This window comes from Cynara cardunculus (genome assembly GCF_001531365.2).
Source record: "Cynara cardunculus var. scolymus isolate 2C chromosome LG 8, CcrdV1, whole genome shotgun sequence".
Classification (NCBI taxonomy): Eukaryota; Viridiplantae; Streptophyta; class Magnoliopsida; order Asterales; family Asteraceae; genus Cynara; species Cynara cardunculus.
The window spans coordinates 24,905,192-24,925,543 of NC_037535.1; the positions used below are offsets into that span (position 1 = coordinate 24,905,192).

Genomic DNA, 20,352 nt, shown 5'->3' on the forward strand with positions numbered 1-20,352 from the left:
AATTGTTTTTGTATAAAGGCATAAATTGTTTCAAATAAGCAATCTCAAACACCCCATAATAGATTACAAATTACAAATTTAGTCCTTTAAGGATGTTAAAATTATGGATTAGATCCTCCAAACAAAATGATTATAGACATGGTCATTGTGGTTTGAACGGCTAAGGATTAAATAAATGAAACAACCCTTCATGGGTTGGTAAGAAGTCAGTTATGTTTGGGAAGATGAGAACCCAACCATATATATATATACATGGGATCATATGAGACCAAGGGTTTTTCATGAAACTCGTAAGACCAATTCTCAATCATTGGATTAAATTTATAATCTAAACATTCATAATCACAAAATTGTCACCGTGCAATTTTAGACCATTAGATCATTAGCTTATAAAGTTGATCAATGAACATAAATTGATCTTACTGGTCTCACGTGAACCCAACCCTATATATCCATATGTGTGTGTGTGTGTTCAATTGATTTTGAGATTTAATTCAATCGATTGAGAGAATTAAAGAACTCGATAGCAAGTATAGAAATTAAAAAAGAGCATAACCGACTATAATTTAGGATTATGGAAAGATGATTATATAAATAAATACATTATATAGTATTTGACAATTATATATATATAATATGTATCGGGTTTGTGGACGGGGGCGGCTAGCCAAAATTCAAACCCAATCCGAATCCAAATATCCTCCAAAAATGTCGGGTTTTCGGATTTTTGGATTTCAAAGCATTCGGATTTTGCAACCACGTCTTATTTTCAGTTTAGAGTCAGGTTTCAGACTATTCGGGGTTTACACACCCCCTACTCTGTTTATGGACTAGCTTTTTCAAACAAAATAATCAGATATATGATTAATATGGTTTCGCTTTCTTAAGTGTTGGATTTTTTTAATCTAACTTCGTTTGATTATGCACTGTTAAATCCAATACGTGAGATGCATTTATGTTATTTTATCCTTTTATTTGACGGTGTATTTAGTTACACATATTTTAATGTTGTTTGTATTAAATTGTGTAAAGAGAAAACCGATTTTAAACAAAAACCCCAAAACACCCCAATCTCCCCCCCCCCCTTTCAGTCATACGCACGTACACAATCGAATTAACCAACATCCAAACTCTAATCACTAAACTCGCTGAAATAAGTCGGTTGCAAATAAATCCAACCCAAAATCGATCTTAACCATGATCGTGGACCTTATTTGTGCTTTCTTCGTACTAGTGCACCATAGAATATGATTGTAGATTGGTGTGCGCTTCTCCAATCCCACGAACTCGAGTTTACTGGTAAATCAGATAATTCAATTGAACAATAGTACCGAGTTTAATGGTAAATCAGATAATTCAATTGAACAATAGTATGTATACAACAAATGAAGGGAAGGCCCAATTTTGAACCTAAATGGCTTAGTTCTTATGTAGTCATCGATCAGATTCAAGTGAGTAGATCAAGATGCAGTGGCGAAAACTGAAAGAAGAAGAAAATGGTGATTGGCCAGCGGATCGATCATCATGATTTTAGTGAGAGAGATTAATTTAGTTGACGGTTTGTTTGCATAATGAACCGTGTCGAAAGTGGAATATAAATGAAATTTAACCATACGTTCAGTTTGGCAGAAACTGGAATAGAACATGTCAAAAGAATTTGAATATGCCTGTTTGTTTGTTGAATATAATGGTGGTGCTGGGATGGAGGCGATAGTGGTAATTGTGGTGGCGGTGGTGGTGATTGCAGTGACGGTGACGATGGTGGTGTTCACGATGATTACGAGATAGAATGGAATCGAGTAAATATAAGAGTATAGTAGGTTTTTCTTATAAGATTGTACAAAGAAGCTGGAATTATTTGCTAGAACCTACAGAATTTACATTCTATCATATATGAAACTCAATTTTTTTTGGAAGTACATAATATTTATATACGACAAATGCAACAAATAAACTCACACACTCTTCTCACTTATAGTGATATTTGAACCCCTGACCTCATAGGAGGCCAAATGCTACGATATCGCTAGTCCAAAGACCCTTTGGTTATGAAATTCAAAATTTTCAACAAAACTTAAGAAAAAGAATCAAATGGTCAACAGAACAAAAGATTCAAATTTTTTTAATTTTCATCAGATTCCAACAAACCAAATATGATCTTAGCTTTTAATTAGAAAAGAATTGAAATCACACACACAAGTAGGTGGGAATTAGTAAATAATCCTGGGTAAACGTTCAACAACAGACCGCATAGCGCAGTGGATTAGCGCGTTTGACTTCGGATCAAAAGGTCGTGGGTTCGACTCCCACTGTGGTCGATATTTCTTTTAGATCTTTTTATATAGTAAATTATGGATTTGGTCCCTATAGTTTGGTTATAGTTACGAAATTATCCATAAACTTCATTTATTACGGATTTGGTCCTTAAAGTATGGTGGACCCCTATTGCTTGGTATTTTTTTAACAGATTCTCTACAAGAAACTGTTTATATATCGATACCAATCTCTTTCATATTAAAATAACCAATCTTTTCACCCCATTACATCTTTTAATTGTATTTCCAAGTCGATTCTGAAACCAACCATTTACCATTTTTTTTAAAAACATGTAGGGGTCGTTTACCCAATACTTATCCAATAATAGCTTATCAGTAAGATTCAAAATTTAGGGACCGTTTATCAAACACTTACCCAATAAATATTTACCGGTAAATTTAACATTATCATTTACTTACCGGGTAAGATTTTAGTTTACCAAAACGGTATCATACGAAACAATTTACCTGGTGAACGCTTACCATGCTAAGAGTCATCGTTCTCACTTACCGGGTAAGACTCTTGGTCTTTGTCTCGCTCTAATCGGGTAAGATTTTGGTTCTTACCATATTCATCTGGTAAGGTAATGTAACTTGATATTCACTTACCCGAGTAAGCGTTTGATAAACATCCCCTTACATTATGCAACAATTTATTCGATAAACGCTTATCGAGTAAAAGTCGCCTTTCTTATTTAGCAAGTAAGACTCTTGGTCTTTATAATCCCTCTTAGCTTCTTACCAGGAAAGATTCTTAATCATTGTCATACTCATTCAATAAAGTAAAGACCCAACATTGACGGATCCACAACAAAGGTGTAGGGGGCAGAGGCCTCCAACAAACCCCATGAGTCATCCACAAAAACATCAGTTGTAGGTTTATTTTAATTTTTGTTAACCTAAAATTATTAATAGGCCCAAAACAAATAAAAGATAGACCCAATTCTAATTCTTGTAATCTCACTTAGAACTCTTACTTGAAGAAATCATTACTTAATCAATTAAACTCTAATTTCTCTAACTTCTAAGTGTCATCAACCCGTTAAAAATCATTTTATTTCTCTTGTTTTGTTTGCTATAATGCTAATGAATAGGTTATTTTTATTCAATTAAAGTGGACCTTTAAGCTGAATAACCCAAAATCATATTGGTTCGAAAGAGTTTCAGAATTTTTTTGACATCCTTAAAAGGTGCCCCCAATAATAAAAGTTTTTGGATCCACCACTGAGACCCAATAAGCACTTGTCAGGTAAACATTTAGTAAACGACCATGTAGTCTCTTTACACCAAATTTGTACTCTTTTACACAAATGCCCATTTTTCTTTTCAAAAAAAAGATAACATCATGGCTTACACAAATGAGTAAATGATGGCTAATTTAGAAATTGATTTGAAAATATGGGAGACTAATGATACAAAATCAATCAGATGGTTTTAAAACCATTAAGAGAAATTTTTTTTTACCAAACAAGATTCACATCTTAACGATTTAAATGTTGCCTCTTAATGAAACTATTCAGAAGTAAACAAACAACCCCTAAGTAAATCAAATCAAACCTAACGTAACATATTTAAAAAAACTATTTTGGCGAAAAAATAACAAACATTAAGTGTTCAGAAGAGCACGACACGAAGGTAAGAAGTGTGAACTCTATAAAACAGCAAAATTCATTTAAAAAAAAGGGTCCCAAAACACCGCAAATCCTTCTCTTTAAGGAACACTGTGGAAGGATGTTGGAGATATAACGAATGACAAATAAATTTTTAACCGGAAGATGGATCTAACAAGATAGACCACACCGCCTCCACCAAAATCTATATATTCATGATTATACAAATCATATGATGATAATAAAAACAAGTCCCCTCTGTCCTGCATAAAAACACACATTCAACAAAAAATTAAGAACTCGAGCCTTATGCAGCAGCAGTCTCGGGCTTCTCCGTTTCCATAACATCGGGATTCTCATTCGGGCTTGTAGCATTTTCCGCCCCTTGAGAAGGCTCACCGGGTGCGGGTGAAGATGGTGCATCAGGAGTAGCTGCCTTTGGTGGGGCCGGCTTTGGTTTCGACATTATCGGCCTGCACGCCCTGTAAAGACGCATAAACCTTGATTTCAGACAATATTCTCGAATTTTCAAAAAGAAACAGCAATATATACCAAATGATACACATTGGGAAGGTTAGTTACTAGCTTAATGAGACACACAGCTTATTCAGTCAGTCAGGTAGATACGGCTGTTTGGAAGCAGCTTAATAATATAGAAAGTGGCTTATTCAGTAAATTTCTAGAAGAAGCCTTATGCAGAAGGCGAAGTTTTTTACAAACCTATCTTAAGAACATCCTCATTTCATCATTGAAAAAACCCTCTCAAACAAAAACATTTTCAATCTATACACACAGAATAATCCACAAAGACAGCTTTATCCATACAAGATTTGATGGAAAACCAGCAAACCCCCCAAAATGAACAACCATAAAGAAAGTATGGTCATTGGCCCAACGGTACCCTGGTAAGGGGTAGAGGTCAAGGATTCATACCTCACCAAAGGTGAAAATTGCGTGCGAGTATTTGGCCTATATAGTATAATATACTTCTAAAAAGAAATGCATGACACACCAAAGGGTCATTGACCCAACAGTACCCAAGTAAAAGAGGTCTAAGGATTCAAACCTCACCAAAAGATTAAGGGCCTTTTTGTTAGTAGCTTAATGGGACCCACAGCTTATCCAGTCAGCTATACATGACTTTTTGGTAATGGCTTAATAATATAGAAGGTCGCATATTCACGAAGCTTCCAGGGTCAAGTTTATGTAGAAAGCCAAGTTTTCTCCAAACCTGCCTCTCCCAATTAAAAAGCACATTCCTTCCATCTATAACCTTTACAATCTATACAGACAGATTAATCCATACAGGATTTAATAGAATACCAACCAAACCAAACAGACCCCAAGAGTATGCGTGAGTTTTTGCAGTATATAAATATCATATACTTTAAAAAAGAAATGCCTGGCACACCGAAGGGACATTGGCCCAACGGTACCCAAGTAACTGGCATAGCCCAACCTCTGCAGGGGTCATGGATTCAAATCTCACCAAAAGAGAGTGTGTGTGTTAGAGAGAGAGATAGTATTTGGCGTATGTAAATATCGTATACTTAAAAGAACGTGACACACAAGCTGCTAGTAAAAACATCAACCGTTTGCCTCTATACACTGAAAACTTGGGTATACCTGTCTAGTGCTTCTGCCTTTTTTCTTATATCAGATGATAGAAGAACTGGATCAGCATGCTTTGGAAGCGACTCCTGAATTTGTTTTTTCTCTCTCAACCAATTTTCCGCTTCTGAACACTCATTCAAGACCTGGATAGAAATAGCCAAGTGAGAAGAGAAAAAGACTAACAACGAAATCTCGCACGATTGTTTTTGCAACCGTTACCTTTTGTTTCTCACTCAAGTCAATGTGTTCATACTTCGGGTCAGCAGACGCTGCAGCCTGTCTGTACCAATTAACATGGGTGGCCAGTTGTTCAACAAAAGATTCTCTTTCAGAGTGCTCCTTGTAACGTTGTTCGATGGGATCACCTTGCTGCAATTGTTAAATGTGCACTTTCAGTACTTGAAGCAGATAAATAGTAACGAAAAGATGGATTGTAGGGAGCAAACCTTTTTGAGCTCTTCAAGCTTGGCAATATATACACCTTTAGTTTCATCTTCGCCATCTTCATACAACCAATCTTCGGTTTCTTGAAGCTTGGCGATAAATGCTTCTCTGTCTGCGTCCGTGACAAATTCTTGCAATTTATCATGCAACTGGAAAGCAAAGGAGCTTGTCAGTCGTATGTCCAAGTAAATATATAAGGTCAGGTTTAGAGGAAAACCGTAAAAAATGAAAAACTAAGGAACACTCTAATAACCTGCCAGGTATGCACATGTACATAACATGCACACGTGCATTAAAACCAGGAAAAATCTTCAATTACTTGTATGTACTTGTGCATACCGTACAAATGAATGGTTATGGGGGTGTTCCTTGGTTTTTCATTTTTTGGGGGATTTTCCCTTAACCACACACACACACACACTCTCTCTCTCTCTCTCTCTCTCTATATATATATATATATATACACACACACACACACAAATATTACTTACTCTGTCTCAAAATAAATATCCATCATGAAAAAGGCACACGTTTTAGAAATGCATAATTATCATACTTTTTAATTAACAAATGACAATATTACCCTTACATTGGGACGAAGGGAGTAGGAAATAACAAAATTACCTTGTTCCTCATGTCATAGACATAGGCTTCGACAGCATTCTTCTTGTCCTTGGTTTCTTCCATAATGCGGTCCTGCAAGGCCATTTCAAACTCCTTTTCCATTGCTTTCTGCAAATCTGCAGGTAGCATTCCCCCATAAACCAACTCCGAAACAGGTATGTTGGACTTTTTGACCTTTTTCTTTGTTGCTTCCACCTGCACAGAAAAATAGCAAAAAATTACTATGTCTAAATCCACAAAAGCAGTACAAGTTAATGATGCATTGCGGCCAGGCATGGTGGTAAAAACCACCAAGACAGCATCTCAACCATAAGAAGGCAAGTTGTTCATTAATAGAGATCTACTTTAATTTAGTGCAATATTTAACAATGACAAGTCTCACAAACCATGACAAGTATCTAAACTAAAAACAGTAGGACTCAGAAACTCCGTTTCACCATCATCAACATTTATGTTTACCCCAGATTGACGCACATTAATCACCCAAACTCTTGGCTACCATTACACATGAAATTCATTACCAATCACTTCACTTGACTGGTGGATGATTCATGATTAATACTATCAAAGCTTTACCATCACAACCAAGAAGGATAAAGGACTTCTAGCGGCCGAAGTGCCTTTTACATTTATGCAATAGTATAGTACATGTTTACTAACCTTAGCATCAGTCTCCATCTGGGCAGGATTGTCTCCCGTTTCTGGAGCACCATTCTCAGCCCCAGGGGCATCCTGCATATTTACATCACTTTCATTGGTTGTAGGTACATCAGCTGGAGCCTTATCCAAGTCCATCTTTGCTGCTTCTTTCGATGGTTCTTTTGTCACCGGAACATCAATATCTTCTTCTTCTATAAGCTGCGATGACAAAAAGCAATCAGAAAAGACTTGTTACAATTTTGCACAACTACGAACAACAAAGCAAAATAATTTAATTAATTTGGTATCCAAAAACCAACCTGAGCGGACTCCACAGACACAATTCCATGCAAATTCAAACGGGCTTTCACCTTGACCTTGGAACGCTCACCTTTTGTTGATTGGAAGGGGCCAATCTGCACATCATTGTCAACATAAGGGTGTAAGCAACAAACATAATTCATGAACGATTTGACAGGCACTTAGAGATCTTTTGAATCTATGAGCAAACTTTTACCGTGTAAGTACTGATCTTTGGTGGTGCCTGCAATCCACTAACATCCGCATATACCACATCCACAGTAAAGGTGCTAGATCTGTAGAAAGTCAGAGCTTTCACACTGGGGATTGGATTTCCCTTGGGAAAAACAATAGTGCTTTGTTGATTCTCTGTGTTTCCATTCTGGGAATCTTGGGCAGAACCTTTCCATGTCATAGCAATAGGAAAAGAGAAGCTCTCTTGAACCTTCAGAAATAAAATACAATCCAAATTAGGGTCTTTAATACATCACAAATTAACAATTAAAATCAAAAGTCAATCACACATCTCAAAAAGATACATAGAGAGAAAGCTAAACCATACCTGGAACTCTCTAACTTTAAAGGTAGGACTTAAAATAGCGCATTCCAACGCACAACCCTTGGAGACGCACTCACTTGCATTCATTGTACGCCTTGGTTCTTTCCCGAAGAATTCTGTCAAAATCTTGATTACTGCAGGCACCCTAGAACCGGAACCAACAATCTCCACAGCATATATATCAGCAACTGTGAGTTGAGCCTCTGAAAGAGCCTTCTCCAGTGGTTTCTTTACACGTTCTAATATTGGTGTGCTAATTTGTTCGAACTCGTCTCTCTTTATAAAACCTCTAACATCCTTGTCGTCCATCAAGCATTCAATGTTCAAAGGTGCCTCTGGATTTGCACTAAGTACCTTCTTCAGCTTTTCACATGCAGCACGAAGCCTGATGCAAGCCCTTGCATTCTGGAACACATCAATTTTGTACTCTGCCTTGAATTTTTCAGCAAAGTGCTGGAACAAAACCTCATCGAAATCTCTGCCTCCCAGGCAGCGGTCAAAAGAGTGAGCCAATATCTTCAGTTGGCCTTTTTTGAAGCCTGCTATGCAGACCTGCATGCTAGCATGCCCTATGTCGACAAAGGCAACATTGAGCTGCTCATTCTCAGGCAAGTCGGTTTTGTATATTCCATAGGCCAAAGCAGTTGCTGTTGTTTCATGCATCAATCGCAGAGGATGCAACCCTGCAATTGTAGCTGCATCCATAACAGCCCTTCTTTGAAGATCAGTGAAATAAATAGGTATCCCGATGCAGCAGTCCACAACAGCTGCATTCAAATTCTTCTCCGCTATTGTCTTCATATTTGAAAAAACCATTCCCATTACCTGGGTTGGGGTAAATGACTTTGTTTCCCCAAGATACCGTGCATGGATCAATGGGTAGCCATCAGGTCCTTCAGTCACAGAAAAGGGCAATGCCTTGAGATCCTGTTGCAGCTCGGGATCAGAAAATAAACGGCCTATCAATCGCTTAATCTGGGAGATGGTATTTTTTGGGTTCATCATACTGGTTGCGGCACCAGCTGTTCCAAGAAAACGCTGTTTTTCACCAAAACACACAAGAGCAGGAGTCTCACGCTTTGACTCATCATTGAGAACAACATCAATTCCCCTTTGCCTGGCAACTGCCACAACACAACTCTCGTTCCCCAGATCAAATCCAACTACGCTCATCTTTGCTGAGTTGTACCTTGTTTACCCAATGAGGTTACTCTATCCCGCAGGAATCAACCTGAACAACATGAAATAAGTACAAGTCACATGCAATTACGATGCAAATCCCAAGTCCCATATATGGTATTCATACATGTCATCCACTGTCTCATTATTCATCTATATAGGTTTTGAAGATATCATGCAAAATAGTTTTGTTTGAAATCTGAAGTTTCTTTACACAAGCAACACATACTATAAGAGCAAGAAACCTCTTGTATCAAAGTCATCAATTTTACATTATTAACTACTGAATCATAACCTTCCTATTTTGACCTTTCTTTCAAGACGATGAACAAACTCTTCAAACAGACTTTACGGCAAAGCCTTTAACACGTACTAAAGCCTATGATATATGCGGTTCAAATGTGTGAAACATGAAGTTGTTTTCCTTAAAAAAGATGCAATTAGCATATTCATATCAGAATCTGAACAAAACTGTTGTTGATCCCAGATAAATAGCAAACTACTTTAAAATAATATTTCCAAAACAAGAAATAAAAACTCCTTTTCAGTTCCTTCAAACTAGCACTACGCTATATACACAATCAATCATCTAGAGACTACATTGATCGGATTCAGTCACTCTTCCAAACTAATACATCAAATACAACGACAACATTCACCGATTTAGAAATAAAAAGCGGATCTTCGTTCCTACCAAAACAAACCTGCTAAATCTGTACGATTTGCAAAGGCAGAAATACTATATACCAAATCAAATCAATCAGAACTAATTGAACAGTATAACATATTTAGATTGAATCTAAGAACATAATGGTAACAACATAATAATGAATTCCGATCTGATTCATTATAGAACAGAGATCGTACCTCAGGAGGACGGAGATCGAGGAACGGCCGCCGCGTGAGAAAGAAAGAAACCTTCTGGAATTCTCCAAATACTTTGGTAAAAGCCTTTTGCGGTGGACTGGTACAAAGATGGGGGCGAGAGGCAGGCGTTTGTGTAGAATTTTTCAGAATATTATTAAGAAGAAGTGGTGGTTCGTAAACTTTGTGTCCTGAAAATGACCTTCTAGAAAGATCTTTTAAGATTTGGGCTTCTTCGATTTTTGGGCCCAATTTTAGTTGGGTTCTGGTTATAGCCCATTAAATAAATATCTCATACGTTACATTTGATACAATATTCTCTCCTAAAATTACACATTTCATTTGCATCTAATAAGATATGGAAATTTTATCCGTTAGGACGGATACTCCCGGGTATCCGACCCTAATAAGACGGGGATTCTCCGATTTGACGGGTAATAATGCGGGAACTGGGATTCGTTTTTTTTCCCTGAAGCAGGGTCGAGGATGGCATTGCCCGCCTCTAATCCGATCCCGATTAATTTTTTTATTTTAATTAATATATGTATATATATAGTGTGTGTGAATATATATATATATATATATATATAGTGTGTATATATATATATATATATATGTGTGTGTGTATGTATGTATGTAAAGGTGAATCGTATGAGAAGGAGAGTTAATGTTAGAAGCGTAAGAAGGGGATTTGGACTATTGATCACTTTTAATCTCAAACTTATCCATTAAGCGGCTTGAGACAGGGATTCGTCTGGTGTATCTCATCTCGGTACATCTCATCATAATATGCATCCAAGGGTAGTGATTTCTCACACTTATCGAGACCCAACCCTATATGTATATATGTATACATTTATTATTAAATGACACGCATACACACACACACACACACACACACACACACACACACATATATATATATATATATATATATATATAGGAGCGATCAAATGAAAATCACTCCAATTTGTAAAAACCGTAAAAACTACTCTCATCCGTCGTTAATCTTATGAAATTTTTTCATGAAATTGTTAATCTTGTGAAATTGTTTCATATAATACTTTTTTTGATGAAGTTGTTTCATATATGGTTATGAAATTGTTTCATATACTACTTAATGAAATTTTAATGAAACTGTTTCATGTATTTCTCTAAAATTAAATTAATGAAGATGATAATATCCATGATTAACACCCTATACAAAAATATGGTTAATCAACCTCTCATAATTACAAAAAAATGAACAAAATAAAAAATTATGATTGGTTGAATGAGGTTTTCACGGTTTTTACAAATTGGGTGGTTTTTATTTGAACCCACCCCTATATATATATATATATATATATATAAATATTGATCTTCAATATTAGTAATTAATATAATGATGATTCACTATAATTCTAATTTTAAAATAAATCGATTTTTACTAAACAGGTACCCAACGGGTTCCCCGAAACCGTCGGGGATTCCTTCCCCCTAAACGGGGTTGGGACGAGAGATGCATTATCTGCCCAATTAACCCCCCCACCCTTCGTCCCTAATATCTAACCAATAAATTAAGACACATTATATATATATATATATATATATATGTATGTATGTATGTATGTATGTATGTATGTATGTATGTATGTATGTATGTATGTATGTATGTATAAGATGTATTTTGTTCAAATTCACATTCTCTCTCTGGTAATGTATGTTAATGTGATTGGTGGATATAAATGAGACGTGAAAAATTAGAATAGGAGATTTTTATTCATATGTTGTATGCAATCTTACGTCTTCATGATTTTTTATGTAATCGATTATAATTGTTTTCTCAAATAAAAGAAAAAAGTATGAATCAGGATCTATTTAACATAAGATTTTTAATTTCAATCAATATGATGATGATATTGACGATTTGAAGCGATTTGTTCAAGTTCATATAACAAAACAGACGTTATCAAAAAGGTCTTTGACATAGCGGTATGTGAGTATTTGGCCTTCTAAGAGGTCAGGGGGTTCAAACCTCACCAATTGTGAGGAGGGTGTGAGAGTTTATTTGTTCAATTTGCCGTATATAAATATCATATACTTAAAAATAGTTATTTTTTGAACTCCCAATCAACATTTGCCACGTTACGATCCAGTTTTGATGAATTTCTTGCATTGATATCTTGAAATCATCGTATGGATTTAACGAGTACGTGAATATGGTAATGAAATCAGTAGGTTTAACCGTTTCCTTGTGATATTATTAGCTTTTTGTCAATTTAGCGGACTGATTAACGATTCTCATGCTCGATCCAGTAAGGCAGTAACTAGTAAATGTAATATTATCATCTTCTACACGAATCCAATTTTAGGTTAGTTTTCGGATCTTTAATTTCGTTAGTGTAAGGGGAAGTGAACCAAGTAGTGACAAATACAAAGCAACATTATTTTTGGTCATTTTACTTTGTACAAGTAAAATTTGTCAAACACTGAAAAACAACTTATCACGTTTTGGTACCGCCATAAGCTACTTCAAACATTTTTTATAAAACTCCAGTTTTACATCACATAAGTTGATAAACACATTTACAGAAAAAAAAAACATAAGCTGTTTCAAATAAGTCAATCCCAAACACCCCCATAATGGTGATATAGCATTTAACAACACGGCAAACACGTTTCATTTACAAAACCCGGTAATTGTGGAAATTGTTATCCAGACAAAAAGAGAGTGAAATGATCGTTTTCCTTTTCATCAACTATTTTACGATATCGTTTCATCTCAACGTACTCTTTCTTCAAGTACAAGTTATAATGCATGAGTTGGATCGAATAAATAGCAAGAGGGCTGTTACCAACAATTATCAACTTGTTTGTACCTTTAAAAAATATATATATATATATGGTAAAAAGACAGCGAAATAGGACAACTGGTATAAACTGTTATAGGTTACAATGCAAACCATATAATCCTTCAAACATTTTATACGTCCTCCATAATTTACGGTTAGTCTTACATTAAACTTATGTTTCAGAACTGAAAAATCAAAAAAGAAAGTTGTAAAAGTATTTAAAACCCGTCAATATCCTTAAAACTCTTCAATTTTTCACATACACCATTGAAATCGGTACATACTGGTTCACATTAACTTTAAAACTGATACATCGTATAGCCATTATTTGAAAACAATTTTTATGATGTAATATGCTTAAATACTTATAATTTTAGGTGATAACAAGTAAGGAATAAATAAACCACATAGTTGCTGTCTGATTGGTTTGAGTTTCGACTCCAGGGTAGTGTTTGATGCGCAGACTGGATGGGACGAGGTAGGACATAATTATTTGTCTTGTATTTGGTACGACTAGGACAGTACATGACGAAACTGTTAAAATGATCATATTACCCGTAAATGTTGTTCAATGTCATTTCATATCACATAATGATTGTAGATGAAAACAAATCAACCAAAATTTATTTAAATTATTTAATGTGATATCAATATTTTTTTTAACATTCCAATACCACATGTAAATAACATGCCTATAGTCTTAGGTTCAAATTAAAGTAAGAATAAAATCACTGTGTAGTCACGAAAGTTTAAATGCGGTGACTTCAAGAAACCCACAAAACAGGTGGTCGTTCTGGGATTAGTTGGCTTGCATAATAGGTTGGACATACAGGTTAATAAAAAAAATAAGAAATAAATAGTGGATTAAAGAAATGTCTTGATCAGTTCCACATAAATTGGCTTCGAATAAATAGATATAACATGGCGAAGTAAACGTCAAAGTCAGGATGGCCGAGTGGTCTAAGGCGCCAGACTCAAGTTCTGGTTCTCGCAAGAGAGCGTGGGTTCAAATCCCACTTCTGACATTTCTAAAGCCATATTTTTTATGGCGAGCCTTGATTTACATCTTTTGAATTGAATTTTTATATTCATTTGATTAATTTAGCCAAATTAGATAACATATTTTGATTTAATTTCTATTTTGGGTATCATGCTTTTAAATCTTTTATTTTGATATCTAAGATGAAGATTAATTTTAGATTAAAAAAAGACTAATTTTAGATTAAAAAAAACGTCACTAATCATGTAAACAAATAATACTGAGTTGAATACCACATCACTCACCATATCAACATGATAACCGGTTAATGTTTCAACTGATTACCCCGGTGCTTAAATGTTTAGAACTTTACATCTTAGACACCAAAATGAAAGTTTTGAAAGTATGTTACTCAAACTAGAAATCAAGTCAAAGTACGTTACTTTTTAACGCAATTTGCATTATTAATTTTGAGAGACTTTTTCAGGTTTTTAGTTGATTTTCTTTGCATTTTTCAATATTTTGGAGCATCTAACAAGTTTACCGGGTGCTTCTTTCACACCAAGAAAATATACTTATAAAAATTGATTGAATAGGTGCACGAAACTCCGCTCGGACCTTCATCGATTCGTCCTTGCTTATCGTCGTAACGTGTAACCATTTTCAAAACCTATGTTTGATTTTCAATTCTATTCAATCAATAAAATACCAACTAAACACGAGTTTAAGGGGCGGCTATCAAATGTTTACGAGGTAACTCCTTATCGGTAAAAGTTACTATTCTCACTTACCTTATCGGGTAATGATCTCGGATGAATTACTGGTAAGCGTTATTTACCAGGTAAGGCTTTTGGTACTTCTAATGTTTCTTACCAAGTAAGATTCTCAATCATTGTCTAAATAACCAAATACGAAGTTGTAAATGTAGTTGTTTGATCCGAAACTGAGAAATAACGGATTAATATGATAATGAAAGTTAACGATAAACATCAGTTGGCAAAGGTCTTAATCTCTTACACTTACCGTTTCCGATAATCTTGCATACTCTTGGATCTCACCCTCAACCGAATGAGTCGCATAAGTTGTCGGTGAATTCAGGTCTTTGGACGAGTCAAACGCTCGTACACTTCGACATCGGTTAGACCCTTTTGCATACCCATCGTTGTTGTTTCTTCCGATGGTTCGACTCTTGACACCGCAATTGGAATAATTCCCCTTTCTCCATGAACCTGGGACGACAAAAAGGCAATCAGCAAAGTCTTGTTACAATTTACCAAAATTCTAAATGGTGTTAGACATGACATGACGACATTGCTAGCCTCAAACCTTAGGAGTTACGACGAGCCCAAGATAATTTTCAAAACATGACTTATGACGACAAATCTTTATATCATAGATAATATTATATACATATATATAAAGACAACAAATCAAATGCAAACCTTCTAAATGTTACAAACGAGCAAAACTAGTATTTAGAAAAATGATGAAGTTTTATGGATAACATGTCTATCTCTACAACTAAGGGTAAAATCGTTCGTCTGTTAATAAAAAAGTGTAATAATTAAATATTTTTATAACTCTGCTATTTTTCAATGTCGGCATTTATTTTGGGACTGACGGAGTAAAAACTAACAAATAAAACGTTAAAAAGATTAAAAAAAATCAAAATATCGTGTTACGGAAATCATGCATTAAGCCACACAGGCTTAATATGGTGTGAGACACAAGTCGTGAGTTACGACACTGCACAACGGCTGCTAATACTGTGGCGAGCCTTTTAGAACAATGCAATTTACACATAATGACCAACAAAAGCCAAAGATATTCATTCATTTGAGACTTCATAACCAAGGAAGGAACCAACCTGTGCAGAGTTCACAGAGACGCATCCATGCAGATTCAAACCAATGTTCACCTCCACGCAAGGCTCACCGTTTGTTAATTGAAAAGGACCAATCTACACATCATTGTCATCATAAAAGTTTAAGCAACAAGCATAATTCAAATTTCAAAAACTATTTTATAGAAACTTAGGTGCTGTTTACCAAACGTTTATCCGGATAAGTGTTTACCAAGTCACGTTTACCTTACCGGATAGAATATGGTAACTAAGGACCAAGATTCTTACCTGGTAAGAGCAAGACATTACCGGGTAAAAACTCTTAACCACGATTAGCGCTTACGGGATAAATTGTTGCAAACGATGCCATTTTTGTTGACTAAAATCTTACTCAGTAAGCAAATGATAGTGTTGAATTTTACTGGTAAACACCTACCGGATAAGTGTTTGATAAACGACGCTTATTCTTTTAAATCTGTAACTTTTACCGTGTAAGTACATATCTTTGGTGATGCCTGCAACTCACTTGAATCGGCATATTGCACAACCAAGCTAAATGTGCCAGATCTGTAGAAGGTCCAAGCTTTCATACTGGGAATTGAGTTTCCCCTGGGAAAAACAATACAACTTTTTAGAGTCTTCGTTTTCCCATGATGGAAATCTTCGGTAAACTCTTTCCATTGCAAAGCAATCGAAAAAGGGAAGCTCTCTTGGACCTTAAAAACAAAAACAATCCTTTAATTCGATACAAATCAACAACTCATGTCAAAAGTTAATCATCTTCTTAGACCATTTCTCATATATATATATATATATCTATATATATATATATATATGGCCTAATCAAATGAGAACTGTGCACTTTGTGATAACTGTTAAATCCAATGTGAACAACTCATCTGAGATATTTAAGGATATTTCTTAAACAAGTTAAAAAGATAATCTAGTAATTTTATTTATAACAACCCAGTAAAAATTCTATTTAATTTTTTTAATAGATAAATTTAATTAATTTTAATTACCCTAATATATATTGTCTTTTAAAGATGTTGGTGGATCAAAGTGTATCAAAATGATAATATTCATAATGTATCACAACGTATATCACAATGTATCTCCGTAGTTAAGTATATCATAATGTACATTTTCTTTATTTTCGTTCCATTATAAAGGGTATCACAGTGTGTATTTTTGTTATTTTACAATGGTATCATAGTGTCTATCTTGTATGTATATCTGGATATGACAGTAGTGAATATCTTTTGTATGCATCTTTTTTTAACAATGTTTTTTTTATGTATCCCAATGTGTATTTTTTGTTTAAGGTTCGTCGAAGAGAAAAGAGAAGATAGAGGATAGAGTAGATTTTTATTCCTAAAATGACTTTAAATAATAATTTAAGTTAAATTACCAAAATTGTTATTTTCCTAATTTAACCTTTGATTTATATGTTTAAAACTCCCTTCCTCCTCAACAACTATCTTGAATGATCTCAGATTTTCACATATTCGGACATGGTATCAAAGCCAAGATCTACCACCATGGGGAACCGGACACTCTGGCTAGATGAACAATTTGTGTCCATTTAGCCTCCGTTGGAGGGGTGTATTAGGGTCTTACATCAGCTAGAATCATTTCACTTGTATATATGTTGGAGCCATCTCTTTGCCCTTCCGAAGAGTGATATGGGGTTTTCACATATTCTACACACATAACACAAAAAAGATGCATAAATAGAAACCGGGATCATACCTGGAACTCTATAACTTCAAAATTAGGACTAAGAATAGCACATTCCAAAGCACAACCTCTGGAAACACACTCATTTGCATTCATCGTACCTCTTGGTTTTTTCCCAAAGAATTCTGTCAAAATCTTGATGACCCAAGAGTGTGAACCAACAACCTCCAAAGCATAAATATCATCAACTGTGAGTTGAGCATCTACAAGAGCCTTCTCCAGAGGTTTTTTTATACGTTCTAATAGCGGGTTGCAAATTTGTTCAAACTCATCTCTCTTTATAAAGCCTCTAACATACTTGTTGTCAAATAAACATTCTACATACAAAGGAGCTTTCGGGTTTGATCTGAGTACTTCCTTTAGCTTTTCACAAGCAGCACGAAGAGTGAAGCAAGCATATGCATTCTTGAACACATCAATCTTGTAATCAGCCTTGAAATTTTCAGCAAAGTGCTGGAACAAAACCTCATCAAAATCTCTACCTCCCAGGTAAAGATCAAAAGAATGAGCCAATATCTTCATTTGGCCCTTCTTGAATCCTGCTATGCAAACCTGCACACTAGCATCTCCAATGTCGACAAAGGCTACATTAAGCTGCTTATTCTCAGATAAGTCGGTCTTGTATATTCCATACGCAAGAGCAGATGCTGTTGTTTCATGCATCAGTCGCAGAGGACGCAACCCTGCAAGTGTAGCTGCCTTAATTACAGCCCTCCTCTGAAGATCAGTGAAATAAACAGGTATTCCGATGCAGCAGTCCACAACAGCTGCCTTCAATTTTTTCTCCGCTAGCTTCCTCATATTTGAAAAGACCGTTTCCATTACCTCGGTTGGAGTAAGTGATATATCTTTCCCACGATAGCATGCAAGGATCAATGGGAAACCATCAGGTCCTTCAGACACAGAAAAGGGCAACGCCTTGAGATCCTGTTGCAGGTCGGGATCAGAGAATGAACGAACGGCCTATCAATCGCATGATCCGGAGTATAGAATGTTCGGGGTTCGTCGTGCTGGTTGCAGCACAATCTATTTCAAGGAAACGCTGTTCTTCGTCAAAACACTCAATTCCACTGTCCTTGGCAATTGCCACAACACAACTCTCGTTCCAAATATCAAATCCGACTGCGCTCATTTTTGTTGAGTAGTACCTTGTTTACTTGAGGTTGATCTATCCCCGAAGAATCAACCTGACCAAAAACCAAATCCATCATAAGTTCATAACTAAATAGACTGTATATATAACACAGTTAGATTGAATCGAAGAAGATAATGGTAACAACATGAAATGAAACTCGATCTGATGAAATACATAACAGAAATCGTAAATGGAACTCGATCTGATAAATTATAGAACACAAATCGTAAATGAAACTCGATCATGATAAATTATAGAACATAAATCGTACCTCAGCTCAGGAGGTCAGATATTGAGTATGGCCGCGGGGTGAGAGGAGAAAACCTTTTGCATTCGACTGGTGAAGATGGTGGAGGGAAGATGGAGCGGTTTGTTTGAAAAAAATTCCAGAATTTGAAGATGGTGTCTTGATCAGTTCCACATAAATTGGTTTCGAATAAATAGAGATAAAATGGCGAAGGGGCTGTTTGGCAGTTGCTGAATGGTTTAGTGCAGTATGRTTAAGTGGTCAGAATGATTAAGAGACTCTGTATGATTTAGTATCAGATAGAAAAAAGTTGTTTGGAAACTGTTCTGAATTAACCGTCTGAATGACATAAAATTACCATTTTACCCTTAATCTTATGTTTAATGAAAATTAATATTTGACAACATTTTTGAAAGAAATTTCTAAATGGAAAATAGAAAATATGAAAGCCCAATCCAACACCACCTCACCCCCACTATCATCAATATTATAATATTACTTATTGTACCAAAACCATGGGAAGGAATACATAAAACCATGGATTGTCATCTCAAAGTTTTAGATTGCTGAGATTTTCTTTTTCTTCTCCCCTTTGTTTTAGATTTGCTGAGATTTTTTTTTTCTTCTCCCTTTTGTTTTCAACGATGGTGGCAGTTGTGCCAAGCTTTACAGCAGCGTCCCTTGGAGAAATCTTGCAGGTGAACGATTCCTACAATCGATCGATAGAACGAGAAGAAGGTCTTGCAGGTGAACAAGAAGAAGGTCAGACCGAGGATGAAGAAGGCGAGAATGGTGAACGAGAAGAAGGTCTTGCTGGTGCGATTCCTACAATCAATCGATAGAACAGAAGCGTCCCTTGGAGAAATCGATGGAGCCAGATCTGGAACGATGATTAGAGAAAAAATATGGAGGGCAAACCTGTCAAAATTTCMCATCTGAATCRTATGGAGGGGTTGTGGGTGAAGGAGCGAATCAGATGTAAAGTTTTCATTCAGACCTTTTTAAAAACCTACCCAAACAAGAAAATGTCTGACCGAATCAGACCTTAAAGTCTTAATGGTATCATTCAGACGTAAACAAACAGCCCCGAAGTGTACGTCAAAGTCAGGATGGCCGAGTGGTCTAAGGCGCCAGACTCAAGTTCTGGTTCTCGCAAGAGAGCGTGGGTTCAAATCCCACTTCTGACATTTTTAAAACCACGATTTTTTTTCGAGCCTTCGAGGTTTTTTGTTTACCTTTTAATAGTTCGATTAAAAGACAACATCTGAATCATTAAGAGATTGATCTTATTTTGGAAAAAAAAATCTATTTCTTAATGGTTCTAAAAACCTCTGAATGATTTTGTATCATGAGCCTCCATTTACTATTAAGCGCTCTGATTTCATTGTAAACAATTATATTTCATTTTGCACTATATCATGAAAGT

At 35.6% G+C, this 20,352-nt stretch overlaps 1 protein-coding gene, 3 non-coding genes and 1 pseudogene across 4 annotated transcripts; 3 read left to right on the forward strand and 2 right to left on the reverse strand.

Moving 5' to 3' along the window:
• The first annotated feature begins 2,244 nt into the window (after window positions 1-2,244).
• TRNAR-UCG lies at window positions 2,245-2,318 on the forward strand. The gene has a single exon. It is a non-coding gene; the product is annotated as a tRNA-Arg (tRNA).
• Window positions 2,319-3,956: 1,638 nt separating this feature from the next.
• Window positions 3,957-10,299, reverse strand: LOC112516527 (heat shock 70 kDa protein 15-like). The gene is made up of 10 exons (XM_025123610.1): window positions 10,152-10,299; window positions 8,109-9,336; window positions 7,764-7,991; window positions 7,567-7,662; window positions 7,268-7,465; window positions 6,608-6,802; window positions 5,986-6,132; window positions 5,759-5,908; window positions 5,552-5,682; window positions 3,957-4,407 (listed from the first exon to the last, which is right to left on the reverse strand). Exons 2-10 carry the CDS (start codon window positions 9,276-9,278, stop codon window positions 4,233-4,235), a joined length of 2,490 nt encoding a protein of 829 aa, XP_024979378.1. The 5' UTR covers window positions 9,279-9,336; window positions 10,152-10,299; the 3' UTR covers window positions 3,957-4,232.
• Window positions 10,300-13,923: 3,624 nt separating this feature from the next.
• On the forward strand, window positions 13,924-14,007 carry TRNAL-CAA. The gene has a single exon. It is a non-coding gene; the product is annotated as a tRNA-Leu (tRNA).
• A 1,048-nt stretch (window positions 14,008-15,055) lies between these two features.
• LOC112516364 lies at window positions 15,056-18,676 on the reverse strand (annotated as a pseudogene).
• Window positions 18,677-20,029: 1,353 nt separating this feature from the next.
• TRNAL-CAA lies at window positions 20,030-20,113 on the forward strand. The gene has a single exon. It is a non-coding gene; the product is annotated as a tRNA-Leu (tRNA).
• Window positions 20,114-20,352: the final 239 nt, after the last annotated feature.

Coding starts and splice junctions, on each gene's coding strand:
- LOC112516527 (XM_025123610.1), bottom strand. CDS start 9,278: ATGAGCGTAGTTGGATTTGATCTGGGGAACGAGAGTTGTGTTGTGGCA. Junction 7,992..8,108: donor TTAAAGTTAGAGAGTTCCAG/GTATGGTTTAGC, acceptor TTATTTCTGAAG/GTTCAAGAGAGCTTCTCTTT. Junction 5,683..5,758: donor ACTTGAGTGAGAAACAAAAG/GTAACGGTTGCA, acceptor ATTTCTATCCAG/GTCTTGAATGAGTGTTCAGA.